At 31.3% G+C, this 13,721-nt stretch overlaps 1 protein-coding gene across 2 annotated transcripts in view; it reads right to left on the bottom strand.

Moving 5' to 3' along the window:
* Window positions 1–13,491, bottom strand: part of LOC143190604 (nose resistant to fluoxetine protein 6) — a 60,250-nt gene extending 46,759 nt beyond the window's left edge. For both annotated transcript variants that reach the window (XM_076395010.1, XM_076395011.1), the window contains exons 1-4: window positions 13,205–13,491; window positions 11,562–11,761; window positions 6,293–6,507; window positions 3,750–3,823 (exon numbers count right to left, since the gene is read on the bottom strand). In XM_076395010.1, coding sequence (XP_076251125.1) covers window positions 3,750–3,823; window positions 6,293–6,507; window positions 11,562–11,761; window positions 13,205–13,490 — 775 coding nt within the window. In that variant the 5' untranslated portion in view covers window position 13,491. The remainder of the gene's footprint in view (window positions 1–3,749; window positions 3,824–6,292; window positions 6,508–11,561; window positions 11,762–13,204) is intronic.
* Between the last annotated feature and the right edge of the window lie 230 nt (window positions 13,492–13,721).

The raw sequence follows: 13,721 nt of genomic DNA, 5'->3' as shown, positions 1-13,721 counted from the left end.
AGAAGATTGAAGCCAAACAAACAACACGAAGTTGATTAGTGTATAAGTGTATTCTTAACTTTAGCTTCTGTAGATAAGTTTTATTTTAATTTGGGAAATACATACTGATGTATTAATCACTTACTCGCCCTGGTTGTGTATTAATGCTATGACAGCACATTAGTAATAAATTAATTTGAAATTAAGCATATCTAATGTAAGATGTAATTAATTCAAAGAAAATTATAACGAAACCCTCTTCCTATTGACATCGTCTATATTTATCAAAAATGCTTATATCTTAGTTTTAAATTTGTACTTGGTAAAAAACAAAAGTACTTATATGTTGCAGTGATCAAAAAATAGTAAGACTTTTGTAACAAAATATTATTTATTTATAATTTTATATGTATTCAAGGCGTTTGTATTATTAGGCGCATACATTCATTTTAACGTTTTTTTTTAAATTTGAAGCTTCACTGTGAAAAATCAGTACAATGTGTTTTATAGAAAATTTTATACATCGCTAGTTTTTCCATCTTTCAAGCAATTTATGGACTCAATCTCCAAAGAACGATGTATCTTTTGAGACTATCCACGAAGCAACTCATTTTTTGTATCTGAATCAAAGATCTGGAGAATGGAAGGCGGGTGGGGTAGCACTTTTTATTTTAATGTTTCCAAATATGCATTCACCGGTTCTGCAACATATAGTCGAGTATTCTTATGCCGAGGAATAACACTGCTGTGTCTTTGTTCGTTTTCCGGTCGTTTTTCGCACAGTGTTTGCCACAAATGCATCAATCGTAGTTGATAGCGATTCCCATTGATGATTTCATAGAGTAATGCCTACAAATCTTAATCTTCAATATTTTTTGACTGACCAAGACGTTCTTTGTGTTCGATACTTCGGTTCAAATCGTCGAAACCAGTATTCAAATGCTAAAAGCGATGGAGTATTTGGAGTTCGCACACCGTTGCTTTCAGCCAGTTTTTTCTTTAAACTAAAGTAAAAGAGTAAAAATTCGGTAGAAATTCATTCGTTCGGATTGACAAATTGAACATTTTTTTGTTCACACTTCTAAGAAATGTCATATACTGAACAGTGAAGTCTTTCAGTGAATCTTCAACATGAAGTAAATATTATAAAATTAAAATAAATCCTTTAAAATTAATTTATAGGCCTGATATATTGATAGCCTCCTTCATTCAAGCGTTCCTCAATTTGGTTTTAATCTTTGACGACGTTAAATTAGACGAATAGTGGTTATGGATATGTAATTGGTAATCGTAGTTTCTTCAGACAAATTGCTTCACGGGAAAATGCACAACAGCTAAATATTATACCTTTTTTAACAAGTTGCCCAGTCGGAAAGGATAATGATAGGATAATGACCAACAGCACGATTTTTATCTTTTACAATTTCTCAAAACAAAAGTATTATTAGAATCATAACTCTATCAGATTATTTTCCTCTTTTAGCAATTGTTTTTGAATGTACTATTCTTACTTATTAGTGAGTGACTGACGTGTTACATTCATTGTTCTTTTTTGAACTTTTCTATAAATAACACAATAAAGATTAAAAATACTCATATCTTGTGTCCTGTAAGTTGTACTCATAGCATACTACTACAGTGTGGCTACTATCTGTATTGTATTTAACGAACCTCAATTTCAACTTCGAGTTTCTATCGACAAGCAAAACCGTTTGTTTTGGAATCGAGTCAAACAGAAATATGTTAACTTATTGCTTTAGAGTAGCTCCAACAGAGGTCTTATGGTTGCTATTTAGACGATCTAAAAGCAATTGACCCAGTTAAAGAAAATATTTCTTAAACTATTAGTAAAGAAGATGCCATCTGGATGATATAAATAAAAAAAAAGAATATGTTAAGAAATTGTTTTTAATTTCATGTATTCCTGATTAAAATGATACTAAATCAAACATCTTTACGGTGTTACCAAGATTCAATATTTATTTGGTTTACTAGTGTCTTTATTTATGAAATATTTTGATTACTAGTCTTCAATTACTAAATTCGTAATGGGAAAGTACCAATTTCCATCAATTTCTATTAGTAATATATTTAGAGCATTTATTAAAAACAGGAACTGTATGCTGCTACAGCGCTCTATTTTAAGGTGGGGTTAACACCAAAACTAATGTGATTAAAATTATCTTTATACCATAGAAGTATGAATTTACATCAGTTTTCATCAATAATATAATTAGAAGGTGCACCAAGAGACCAAACTGGATCACTTACAATACTCTCTTTACGTAAAGAGATGGTGTTTGTCTATATTATGGTTATAAAAATGATAGAACCGCCAAAAAAAGATAAAAAAGTAATGTGAGTTTTTGTTCAAAATAGGAATTTTGAGTGTCTTGTAATGTAAAGGGTTTACTGGAATTAGTACTGGTTAAATTATTTCCATCCCACATCAATATTTAAATTAAACGTTCGGATAAAGTTCGTTTTTGGCAAGAGTGTGGGTCTTTTTTTTTTATAAAACCAAAATGTTGCTCATAAAAACATGTAGCATCAATATGAAAGACTTTATAATCAGAAGTATTAATATATTTCCGACTCTTTAAATGTTTTCTCCTAAAATTTCTTTGTCAAAGCACACATCCATTGTAATAAATAACAATTTTAACGGTGGTTTCATAGCTTGAACTTTAATTTTATTACCCTTGAACTGATTTAAACGATCAAAGCCTTTTTTTCACAACATTGTTGAAATCACCACATATGTTATAAAATTTAAAAGCCAATGTCACGATTTTTTCAATGAAGCATATTTAGCGTAAGTTTAATACACAAATAAAACATATGCTGTTTGTGATATATATGCAATATATTATATTGTTTCTTAGATAAAATGTCTGTTTTATTTATATATGTCAGAAAAAGGAGTCCATGATTTCTCTAAATGTGACTGTACCTTAAAACAACTTAAAGAACCTTTGAAGAATACTTAATTGAATTTTACTGATGAAAATGTCAAAGGTATATCAAAGAAGCTAAAGTTACTTATCACTTCTTCGTTTGAAAAAAAAATGGAATAATAGATTTACCTGAAAAAATTGTAAAGGTTCTTCGAACAAAAGCGGACACAAGTGATTTAATAGACCCAATGTGTAAAAAAAATGTACGTGATAGTTTTATACGTTCACGTATTGTCTGTAAGGAGAGTGAATTGATTTTAAAGACGTTTCAAATTAATTAAAGCTTATTAAGAGTGCAGCAACTATACGGCTCTGTAATGTGAGGCTAACAATCGGTTCATTTTATTAGATCATAAAAATTCAAATGTTACTCAGCCAGATATAGGTTTTTATTCGTGATTTTCTACGCGGTCAAAGTTGCATTTCCTTGTTTATTAGTATAATTATATTATTTAGAACGATTAAGTCAACGCTTCACCATTTATCAGTCTATAGATGACATTTTGTTAATTTGTCAATCCATATCTTTGGTATTATTGAGAATATACTGAAATAAATCACATATACTAGACAGTAAAAGTTAATAATTACACTTTAGCATATATAGAATTACAAAAATATTAGTTCCAAAATCATATTATTACTAAATATGTCGAATAATATATCCTTTATTTAAAATATAATTAATTTAAACAATAATAATGTTTCAAAATTAAATACCATATACGAGATATCTACAAGTAATATCAACTTAAAGACAAGAAATAACAGAAGATTAATACCTGTACAATATAATAAAGGAAGAATAGTTACCCTTTTCACTTGGCGAACAACAATCTACAAATGTCAGAGCAGCAATTATTATAATGTAGCAGACGAAGGCAGCTCTGAAAGAAAACTAAAATTATTCTAAAATATTATGACAATAACAATGATATTAAAAAGTTAATACCAGTCTACTTAAATAGTAATAATTTATATTGAAAAAGACGTTTATTTTTTATTCTAATACTAGTTTTGTTCTTTTAATTTTCTTAATTTTAAACGATTTCTATAAAAAATAAGTATTTCTTACAATTAGTAAATTAATTTACTTTCAAGTAAAACTTCATTCATTGATTGATACCAAACCTTCTTCTATTCGCTGGCAGGTGGTGGAAAGGATTTTTTGGTGAAAATTTTAAAAATATATTTCTGTAAATATGGCCTTTAAGTTTTCGAAAAATACTGTTCATATATTCAAGAACAAGTCAGAAAGAATGTAAAATGCAGAAGTGATTTTTAGTGAATAACAGGTCAGTTGAAAAGTCCCCAGCCTACCATAGAAAAACACATTTTTTGGAAAAATTATTTTTTTTATTCAACCTAACTCCCATCAAGGGTGATATACTGATTATAGTAACCCTCTAACTTTTTGATGTTACTTTGAGATGTGGATCAGGAAGTAATTCGAAGCCTGGTTTTTTTTTCAAGATAGTCAATGAAAATTATTCTATGCGCATTGATTGGATTTCGGAGTAAAATGATGGAACCATGTTTCATCTATTGTCACATATCGACGCAAAAATTCGGGTTTATTACGTTTGATCATCTTCAAACACTGCTCCCAATCATCAACTAGTCTTTGTTTTTGGTCAAAAGTGAGTTCGCGCGGCACCCACTTTGCACAAAGCTTTATCATACTCAAATATTCGTGAATGATATGATGTACACGTTCAGTTGATATCTTTAGAGTGTCTGTTATTTCATTCAACTTCATTTTACGGTCACTCAGAATTATTTTGTGGATTTTTTAAATGTTTTCGTCGATAACAATCTCTTTTGGGCGTCCACTGCGTTCACCGTCTTCGGTGCTCATTTCACCACGTTTAAACTTCCTCGTCTTCCCTCCAATCTCTGAACTGTGAGAAGTATCTCATATTTTATCGACTGTCAAATTCGAATAAACTCAAAGTATCGACACAGCTTAAGGGAAGTTTATGTGAAATTGGAATACATGATGAGTAAAGATTTAAGATGAATAAAGGTTTTTCTGATGCTTCTATAATGTGAATTTACTTAAAATCGGCCATTCGTTAACTAAATATTTGATTTAGTGTCTTTGTACTTCGTTGTCTCTATATTTGATTACTTGTCTCTATATTCATTTTGACTGTAATCTTATCTGTTTGTTTTTTTGAAAATACTATTTATTTAAAATACTTTTATCCTATTCAATTACACTGTTATTATGATTATTGAATTTATGTTAACTAACTCCTAATGATGTTGCTAGTTCTTGGAGTTTATATCTATATGTATTAACTTCTTTAATAACGACATTTTTTCTCTATAAATATTCAAGTATAAGTAGATATTTATATCGCAAAAATTAGTTCTTTGTAAATATATCTAAATTGTTACCTTTTATGATAAATTACCACACATAACAAAAAATAATTTGTTTGAAATTGAAAACCACTAGATAAAAATATAGAATGTTTCTTGAAGTTTCATTATAAATTATTTTTGAAACTTCAACAGATTCAACGTTTGTAATATTCATTAGTAAATATCTTGCTAGGAAATATCTTCGGTACACTATGGTATCCTAGATATATTTTATTTATTTAAGACAGCGTTAAGGCATATTTATGGTTAATGGAACGTTAGTATATTTTTAGAAGCCTTATTTTGATATTGAATGGATTCCTGACAAAGTAAATAATTTTCCAAATATAACCAGTTAAGTAAAACAACAGGTCTTATTATTTTGTCGTATCTAACATTTTTTTTTTGGATTTGATATTTTGATTCTTGTTTTCTTATTCTTAAGTGAGGTGGTTTGAAAGGAAGGACTTGTTTGCCGACAAATCTGCAGTTAAGATAGAAGGTGAGGGTATCTGGGGAAATTATGGTCAATAAAGGGGAGGGTAAAAGTGCATTGATGAAATAGGGAGGTTGAATATGACGAAGGGAATAAAGTTAACCTGATAAAAATATAGAACATTCACGATTTTAGGTGTTATCATTGCACAGTGCCTATATACCGAAACTATTAGTTACATTCAATAAAATAATATGCTATAAATTAAGTAGTGTAAAATTGTTTGTTTTAAACGTCATATCATCAAATTGGACGTTTATTAACGATAGGTTGATTAAAGAATACTAAAGTTAATTTATATATATTTTGTCCAGCAATTTATTTAAAAATCAATTGCGTAATTCTTAGCGCTCTCCGTCATACTTATGACTAATTTCTTTATTAATGCACAGACAAAATCAAAACTTTTGCATGTTATCGATTTCGCCGACTAAAACTATTAATATTTAAATTAGGACTGACAAACTCTCGCCTAATTTAGAAAACCTACATAATAGCCAGCTCGCTCCGGTTGAAACCCTTGTCGTTCAACTCGGTCAGGCAGTTAATATTCCGCAATTCGATCGTTAAGTTTAATCCTTGCGTTAAACTTTTGATTAACTTTCGAAAGTGAGGCAACACGTCGTCGACGTCACAGGAATCGGGAACGCAGATCGACCACGCCAGCGGCGTATTCTCGACGAACACCTTCACTTTATCCCATCGCTACAAAAGCCGGAAATTAGATGTCATTTATTAATTTGCGCCGGTTAATGTTGGGTTTCTTTATATAGTTATATAGTTCTTCTGTTATAATATGGCCAATTAAATAGATGATGGTTTTATTTAGTCATTTTAAGGATTGAGATATTTTACAATAACTGTGAATTAATTTTAAGGCTATTAAATTATATAAATATATATATTAAATGTTTTGCTAAGACCGTTTAGTTTCTGATGATTTATAGTTATTAGCGATTTCAAGATCAGTGTAGATCTCAATGTTCATTCGTTAACAGACATAATAAGGGACCCGCCATCAGGTTAAAGTCGCGATATAGTTTGTCGGGTTTAGGGCGTCCACACTAGCACCATAAGAACTTCTATTCACTTCACACGTTTTTATTCCTAGATAATATATTTTGTTCTTGTTCAAAATCATATTCTACATTTTTTTTAACATGCAATTTACCTATTGAGTCAAATTCATTCTAAATAGGCTAATAAATTAGACCTCTGAAGCTCTTCCTTTTTATAGTCTATTCAAAGTTTTTTGTACATACGTCATTACGATGTTTAATGTATTGTCTGCCGCAATTTGTAAATTCGTTTTAGAATCAAATAATATTTTCCCGCTCATTTTATTCTGGTTAAAAAGAGACACAATGTTGTCTGATTAGTTCGAACACGTAAGTCAATTAGCATGTCAATGTCGTCCGGTTGTCAGAAGTATGCAAAATTCTTGAAAGCAATAGTGATAAAGAGGTTATAACTCTAACCTATGAACTATTGTGGCTGTATAATTAACTGTAGTTTTTAGATATGCTATAATGTTAAAATAAATTATTTTTGATAATATTTTTATTCAATTATTTTATTTATATTAGAATTTTATTTTATGTTAAAGCCAAACTAAACTAAAACTCAGAGTTGATGCGACAACATCACGACCTTTTGGTGTCACAAATTTAGATGGCATATGTACAAAATAACTTTGAACTGACTATATACATTTATAATTGCATATTTGGATACATATTCAGAGTAATTTAAAAATAAAGAAAGAATACAATTTTTGATATTGGGTTGCAATATTTCTAAGTTAGAAACAGAAAATACTTTTTTACAGTCCTATAACAATTGCATGAAGCTGGTTTTATTTTAATCAAATTACACCACCTTAAACTAAGCCAATGTTTATATATAAATATTTTTCTACAATTACTTTTATTTCATTAATAATACCTAATTTATAACATTTGAAGATGTCCACCAACGACTCGATCATATAGTTGGAAAAAAATCAATTATGGGCTATTAGGTGTAAAAAATGAAAGCCAGTGGCGTGTTTCCTCTCATTTAATGCGATAGTATTCCAACGAAAAACTTGTGTGAGTATTGCTTTAGGAAATTCAGAAGTGGTGAAATCATTACAGTTGGCAATTAAATAACAACTTGTGCCAGACGTAGTATATCGCCTGTATATGAGGTAGATGAAGATACCCGAAAATTAGTCTTTTAAGCATAAACTCTTGGGAAAAGTATTGTCGAAACATTGAAGCAGCATCCCATAAATATGAGCGTACATTAGTATTTACTGATAGAGGGATTTAGGAAAGACAATGAAAGCTTCAAAATTAATTCACAGTAATTGTATTGACAGCTAATTAAAATAAAATTTCGATATGTTAGTTGCAAATATAATTTAAAAATTGGATAAAAGCTAATATTCATTAAATATAAAACATATATAACAGAATACAATATATAGTATATTTGATAATACGTTAAATAGTGAAACCTATAATGTAATATTTAATTTAATAAATAATGAAATAACTACCGAAATACCCAAGCAAAAAATTCAACAGATAATTGAATAAACAGTATAAGAAAGTATATGTTAGATATACATATACAACAAATAATAAAAACGACCATGTAGTAAATTACATCATTTATAGTAAAATGGGCAATAGAATTCCTATATTTTAAAAATATATTAACAAGTAGAATATATAATATATTAAAAATAGCAAAATAAAACCGTAAATAAAATGGAGATTAATAGACGTATAATATATAGTATATTAGAAGTAAAGTATTAGATAATAGATTAGTAAAATAGGGGAAAAGTATTCACGTGTCAATGATCTAGTAGGAAATAAAATATGTATTATAAAAGAATATACATAGGGTAAAAAATATAAACACTAATATATTACAGTATAGTAGATTTAGTTGGCAACACTACTCCCTATAAATAATGTGACCTGTATGTTGTGTCCAGTTTATATGTCAGGTCTTGTAGATTATGTTTCAGTGCATGATACGCTTTGTTCCTACGACAGTTAAAACAAGCGAACGGTGAAATGTGTGATTTATCACATTTCGTAAGCGCGCAAGTCGTTGGTGATCGGTTAATGGAAATGCTGCGACGAAAAATGCTGAATTGTTTCACGAGTGACAGTATCAACTGGTAATAACTGCATACACAAACATAGTAAGATATCATCGGCGAAGATTAGTAGAGGGTGAGACCCAAAGTTAAGGGACTGAGACCGACGAAGATTAAAAAGGGATTGTGATCAGACAACATATAAGCTACCGCAGCAAAAGTGACAGCATAACTCAATACTCACTTGAGTAATACTGCTCCAACGAAAAAAGTACGGTGGTAGTTTCATAAAGCTAACACTCATGGAAGGAATTCCATTGTGTGACCCTTTATAACGGAAATCATAACGATCATAAAACCGGGACTTGATGGTCATCGTTTAAACCGTTTCCTACAAATAATCAAAATATATATGAAGAACCCCAAAAGAAGCCTACGATTCGGACTGCTTGATTCCCATAGTCAAGCATGGAGGAGGTTTTGCTGTGATTTGGGCAGCAATATCGTGGTATTCAGTCTGTCCACCCATTGACATTATTGGCAGGCATACTTGGAATGAATATCGGGACATCATATATCTTGAACAATAAAGTTCTTATTATGACTAGGATATTGCTGCCAGATACTGCTTTCAAATCTTGGTTCAAAGAGAATCAAAATTTATCAAACATTTTCCTCGTCCTTAACAATAATACCTCAACGTTATGGGGAATTATAGAGCAGAGATTGAGGAGTAAATTTCCATCGTCACTGAAGAAATTGGCAGATGTTTTGGTACAAGAATGGGATAACAATCCATTAGAAACTACGAATTTATTACACGAACAATTGGAGCTATTTTCAAAGCAAATGGTGACTGAATGCGTTATTAATAATTGGATATTGCGTGTAAGTCAGGTGTACAGATTATTTTGTCCCTTCACTGTCTGGTGAAGAATAGAATATGCACTAGATGATGGAATATTTAATAAAAGTAACAATTGAATGAGCAATTTATAAATTATAATGTAAACTAGAAGATGCAATATATTAGACAACTGAACATTCATTTATTAACTTTGATTAATTGTTATTGTAATGTCAATTTGGCATATTTATTTCTTTATATACAAATATTATAGATTCAACAGCCTCCGGGGTTTTTAGGGCCTATTTACGTATTTACAATATACAACACATTTACAGTATCAGTTTCAGTTAAAGTATACAATACAATTACAAACATGTTGTAAGATGATAGGTAAAATATCTAAAAACGTATAGATGCATTAATATATTAATGTTACAGTATAATGGTCGCACAAGCCATGACACTGATAAAGATACAAGATACAAAAAATTCATGCATGATATTGCATGGATGCATATTGTTATAACATATTTCCAGTAGTAGTCCTGTTACGGTTAGAAAATTAGTTAGCTTGTCCAGATTCTCCAGCCTAAGACACTGGTCCATCGTCTCTCGCAGGTGGACCAACCGTCTTTGCAAGTTGTATTTTCGGCATTCGGTTAGTATGTGTTAGGTTAACATTGGGGAACCACATTCGAAGTACAGTTGTGGACTTGTTCCCTTAAGGAGAAATATATGGGTCAGCAGTGACCAATTCTGAGACGCGAGAATAAGCTTAATTTTCATCTGCTGATGTTAGTGGTGTTAAGGCCCTGATAATACTCTTTTTTCACATCCAAAAGCTCGTCTAGATGTCTGAAGATTCTAGTAAAGTTGTGTTTCATCTCTACTCCAGAAGAGGAAATTTTCAGTTCTCCCCCGTCTTGGCTAAGTAATCTGCTCTTTCATTTTCAATGATCCCAGAGTGCCACATAAAGGTTATAATTTTGCTGATCCTTTGCAATTTAGAGTTTAGTTCACGGATAAGCACTTGTAGCGTGTGTAGAGGTAAATATAGTTGTAGGCACTTTAAGAAGCTCATTGAATCGGTGGCGATAACTGATCGTATGTCTTGCACACGTTGTACTGAGGTCAGGGCTCTATACATGGCATAGAGTTCAGCCGTCAATACACTCGATGAAACGGGGAGCCTGAAGGTTCCTTCCGACATCACCGATGTAAATGCTGCCCCCACTGAGTCATTGAGTCATTGCTCTTCGAACTGTCCGAGAATATGAAGATGTGTTCAAGATATTTCTCACTTTTATAGTGACTGAATTGGGTGCTGATATTGCTAGAATCAGAATTATCCCTTGGTAAGAGATCGACAGTCACCTGGTACAGTCGTATTTGGCATATTGACTTAATTAATTTCATTGGTATTGTACGTTATATTTAATTCAACTATTTTTAATTTAGAATCTACTCAATTACCCTATAATTTAGATTTTATGCCTTATTGCTGTTATTGTATTTTGTACTCATCTTTATATGTTTAATTTTCAATATTTCACCAAATAGCTTATGTGCTTTCACCTTTTTTCTTTCAATATTGTAAAACTAGCAATACAATCCGACAGGCGAAATATTTTTATTATCTTTCATATTTATTAATACATATTTCAATATTTTGATTTAATATAATAGAAAAAATCCAATACAAATTCATAACCTGACCTAGTATTCTGTTTCTTTTAGATTTTCCCCACCGAAACCATACATTACCGCTACAAATAACATTTTTCTTTCTCTCCCATCGTTCCAGTTTTTTACCTTCTCGGAAATGTGTCTAAAGCTCAATATTTTCTTTAGCAGCTTAGTGTCGGGATAAACTTTGAGAGTACAGTGTTTGCCTCTTAAAGAACCACTATCCGTGTCCTTCGTGTGTATCGAGACGCATTGTTTAAAGTTTCCGAACTCGAATAAGTTTCCGTACAGGATTCCCGATTGGATTTTTGAGGAGGCGTCGAACACTGAAAGGAAGAATTTTAATTAAGATTGTTTATAATTGTGGTAGTGGATAAAGAGAAAATCAATCAGAATTATCAGGTCAGAAAATGTTAATACTAATACTTATACAATACAGCTCTTCACGTTACAATTTTCAAATCTTTTAAATATAAGGTTGAGAAAAAAGTAATTTCGGTTTATACTAATAGGTAGTAAGCATATCTCTACTCTTTGTTTACTGAAATTATAGTAGGGTTCGTTTAACATTAAACATTTTAGGTATTAATGTGACAGGATCTCCTAGTTTATTTAGTTAAAATGTAATGGGCTTTGAAAATATTTAATTTTTTTACTTTTTAATTAAAATGGCTTGTTAAAAATAGCGCTGTTTATGGCAATGACGGTTTAAATTGATTCAGGTGCCAGAATTGGTCTGTTAATTTTCACTCGTTTGCTTTATATTTTGATGACATGGATCCTGGTCGGTCAATTAGAGAAAAATTCTATGAAATTCTGTTAGACAATATCTGGATTCTTAATATTTTTACGACATCGATCATAAAATAGAGACTTAGAGTTATATAATTATTGCTGATTGCAATTTATATATTTATATAGTCTCTCTTAGTATTCATTTAAGGAAATTTCCGTAAATTTATTTTTTATTATAAGAAGCTGGAGAGAAATATTATAAATAAATAAATATTATAACAGCTCGGTTGAAAAGTCCCCGGCCTGTGACTTATAGCATTTTGAATGAAGCAACTTTTGTTATTGTGAAAAAAATGGACAAAAAGGAATTTCGCGTGTTGATCAAATATTGCTTATTGAAAGAAAAAAATACAGTTGAAGCAAAAACTTGGCTTGATGCAAACTTGCTTTCCGGAGACTGCGCTAGGAAAATCAACCATCAAGGGTTGATATGCTAAGTTTAGACGTGGTGAAATGAGCACCGAAGACGGTGAACGGCAGAACCCACAAAATGATTTTGAATGTCTGTCTGCCCCCTACCTGGAGTTTAGTTTCTGTGGAGTTTTTTCCACGTACCTCGCCCATTCCTCTCCGATTACGTTGGCGATTATTTTTTCCGTAGTATTCGCATGAGAATAATAGCGACACATAGCAAACACTGAAAAACGTAAGAACATCATCGTTAACTGTCTCATAGCTCCAACTTTTGCCATGAACTGGGATATTTTCAGCTATGTATAGTAGATCGCTTAAATAAGACCGTTTGCATTTGCATAAGTAAAATGTTTTTTTCTTTGGGAACTATTGCAGTTCCACAAAACTCCTAGAAACTAATAGTAGTGTTTATTAATGCATGCACATTTTTACTATAGATATTTAATAAGCGCCGATGGGATCTTATAGAAAATGACACCGGGATACGTATACATCCCTTTCGTTAATCGAAATATGGGAATCCCCAAATCTCTATTCTAGGCCTATTATGTAAGTCTTACTATTGAGAGCCCACGGTTCAAATCTTCTTAAAGCCCGCCTGAATTCGTTCGAATGGTTTCTGCAGAGATCGTTTTTCGCCGTCGTTAAGGAATACGCTTCCAGTATCTGGTTCATGAGAAGCCCCTGTCTGGAATTTAGTTTCTGTGGAGTGTTTTCCACGTACCTCGCCCAATCCTCTCCAGTTACGTTAGCGATTATATTTTCCGTAGTTTTCGCAAGAGAATAATAGCGACACAATATCGCGAACACTGAAAAACGAAAGAACATCGTCGTTAACTGTTTCATAACTGCCACTTTTGCCATAATGTGGGATATTTTCAGCTATATATAGTCGACCGCTTAAATAACAGCGTTTGGATTTGCATAAGTAAAAAGTTTTGTTCTTTGGGAACTTTTAAATTGGCGGTTTTGAAATTCATAAATTCCCGTGCGGAAATATACAGTTTCTCGTCAGGTCAATTGTGGCTTCTTTCGGTTGGGGTATTACCGAGTTTTGTTATTTTATTTGCATCTGGT

Source organism: Rhynchophorus ferrugineus, unplaced genomic scaffold (genome assembly GCF_030347505.1).
Source record: "Rhynchophorus ferrugineus isolate W39M unplaced genomic scaffold, kcgeb_rfMv2 rfM2, whole genome shotgun sequence".
NCBI classification, from domain to species: domain Eukaryota; kingdom Metazoa; phylum Arthropoda; class Insecta; order Coleoptera; family Curculionidae; genus Rhynchophorus; species Rhynchophorus ferrugineus.
This window is presented reverse-complemented; position numbering and strand designations above follow the sequence as displayed.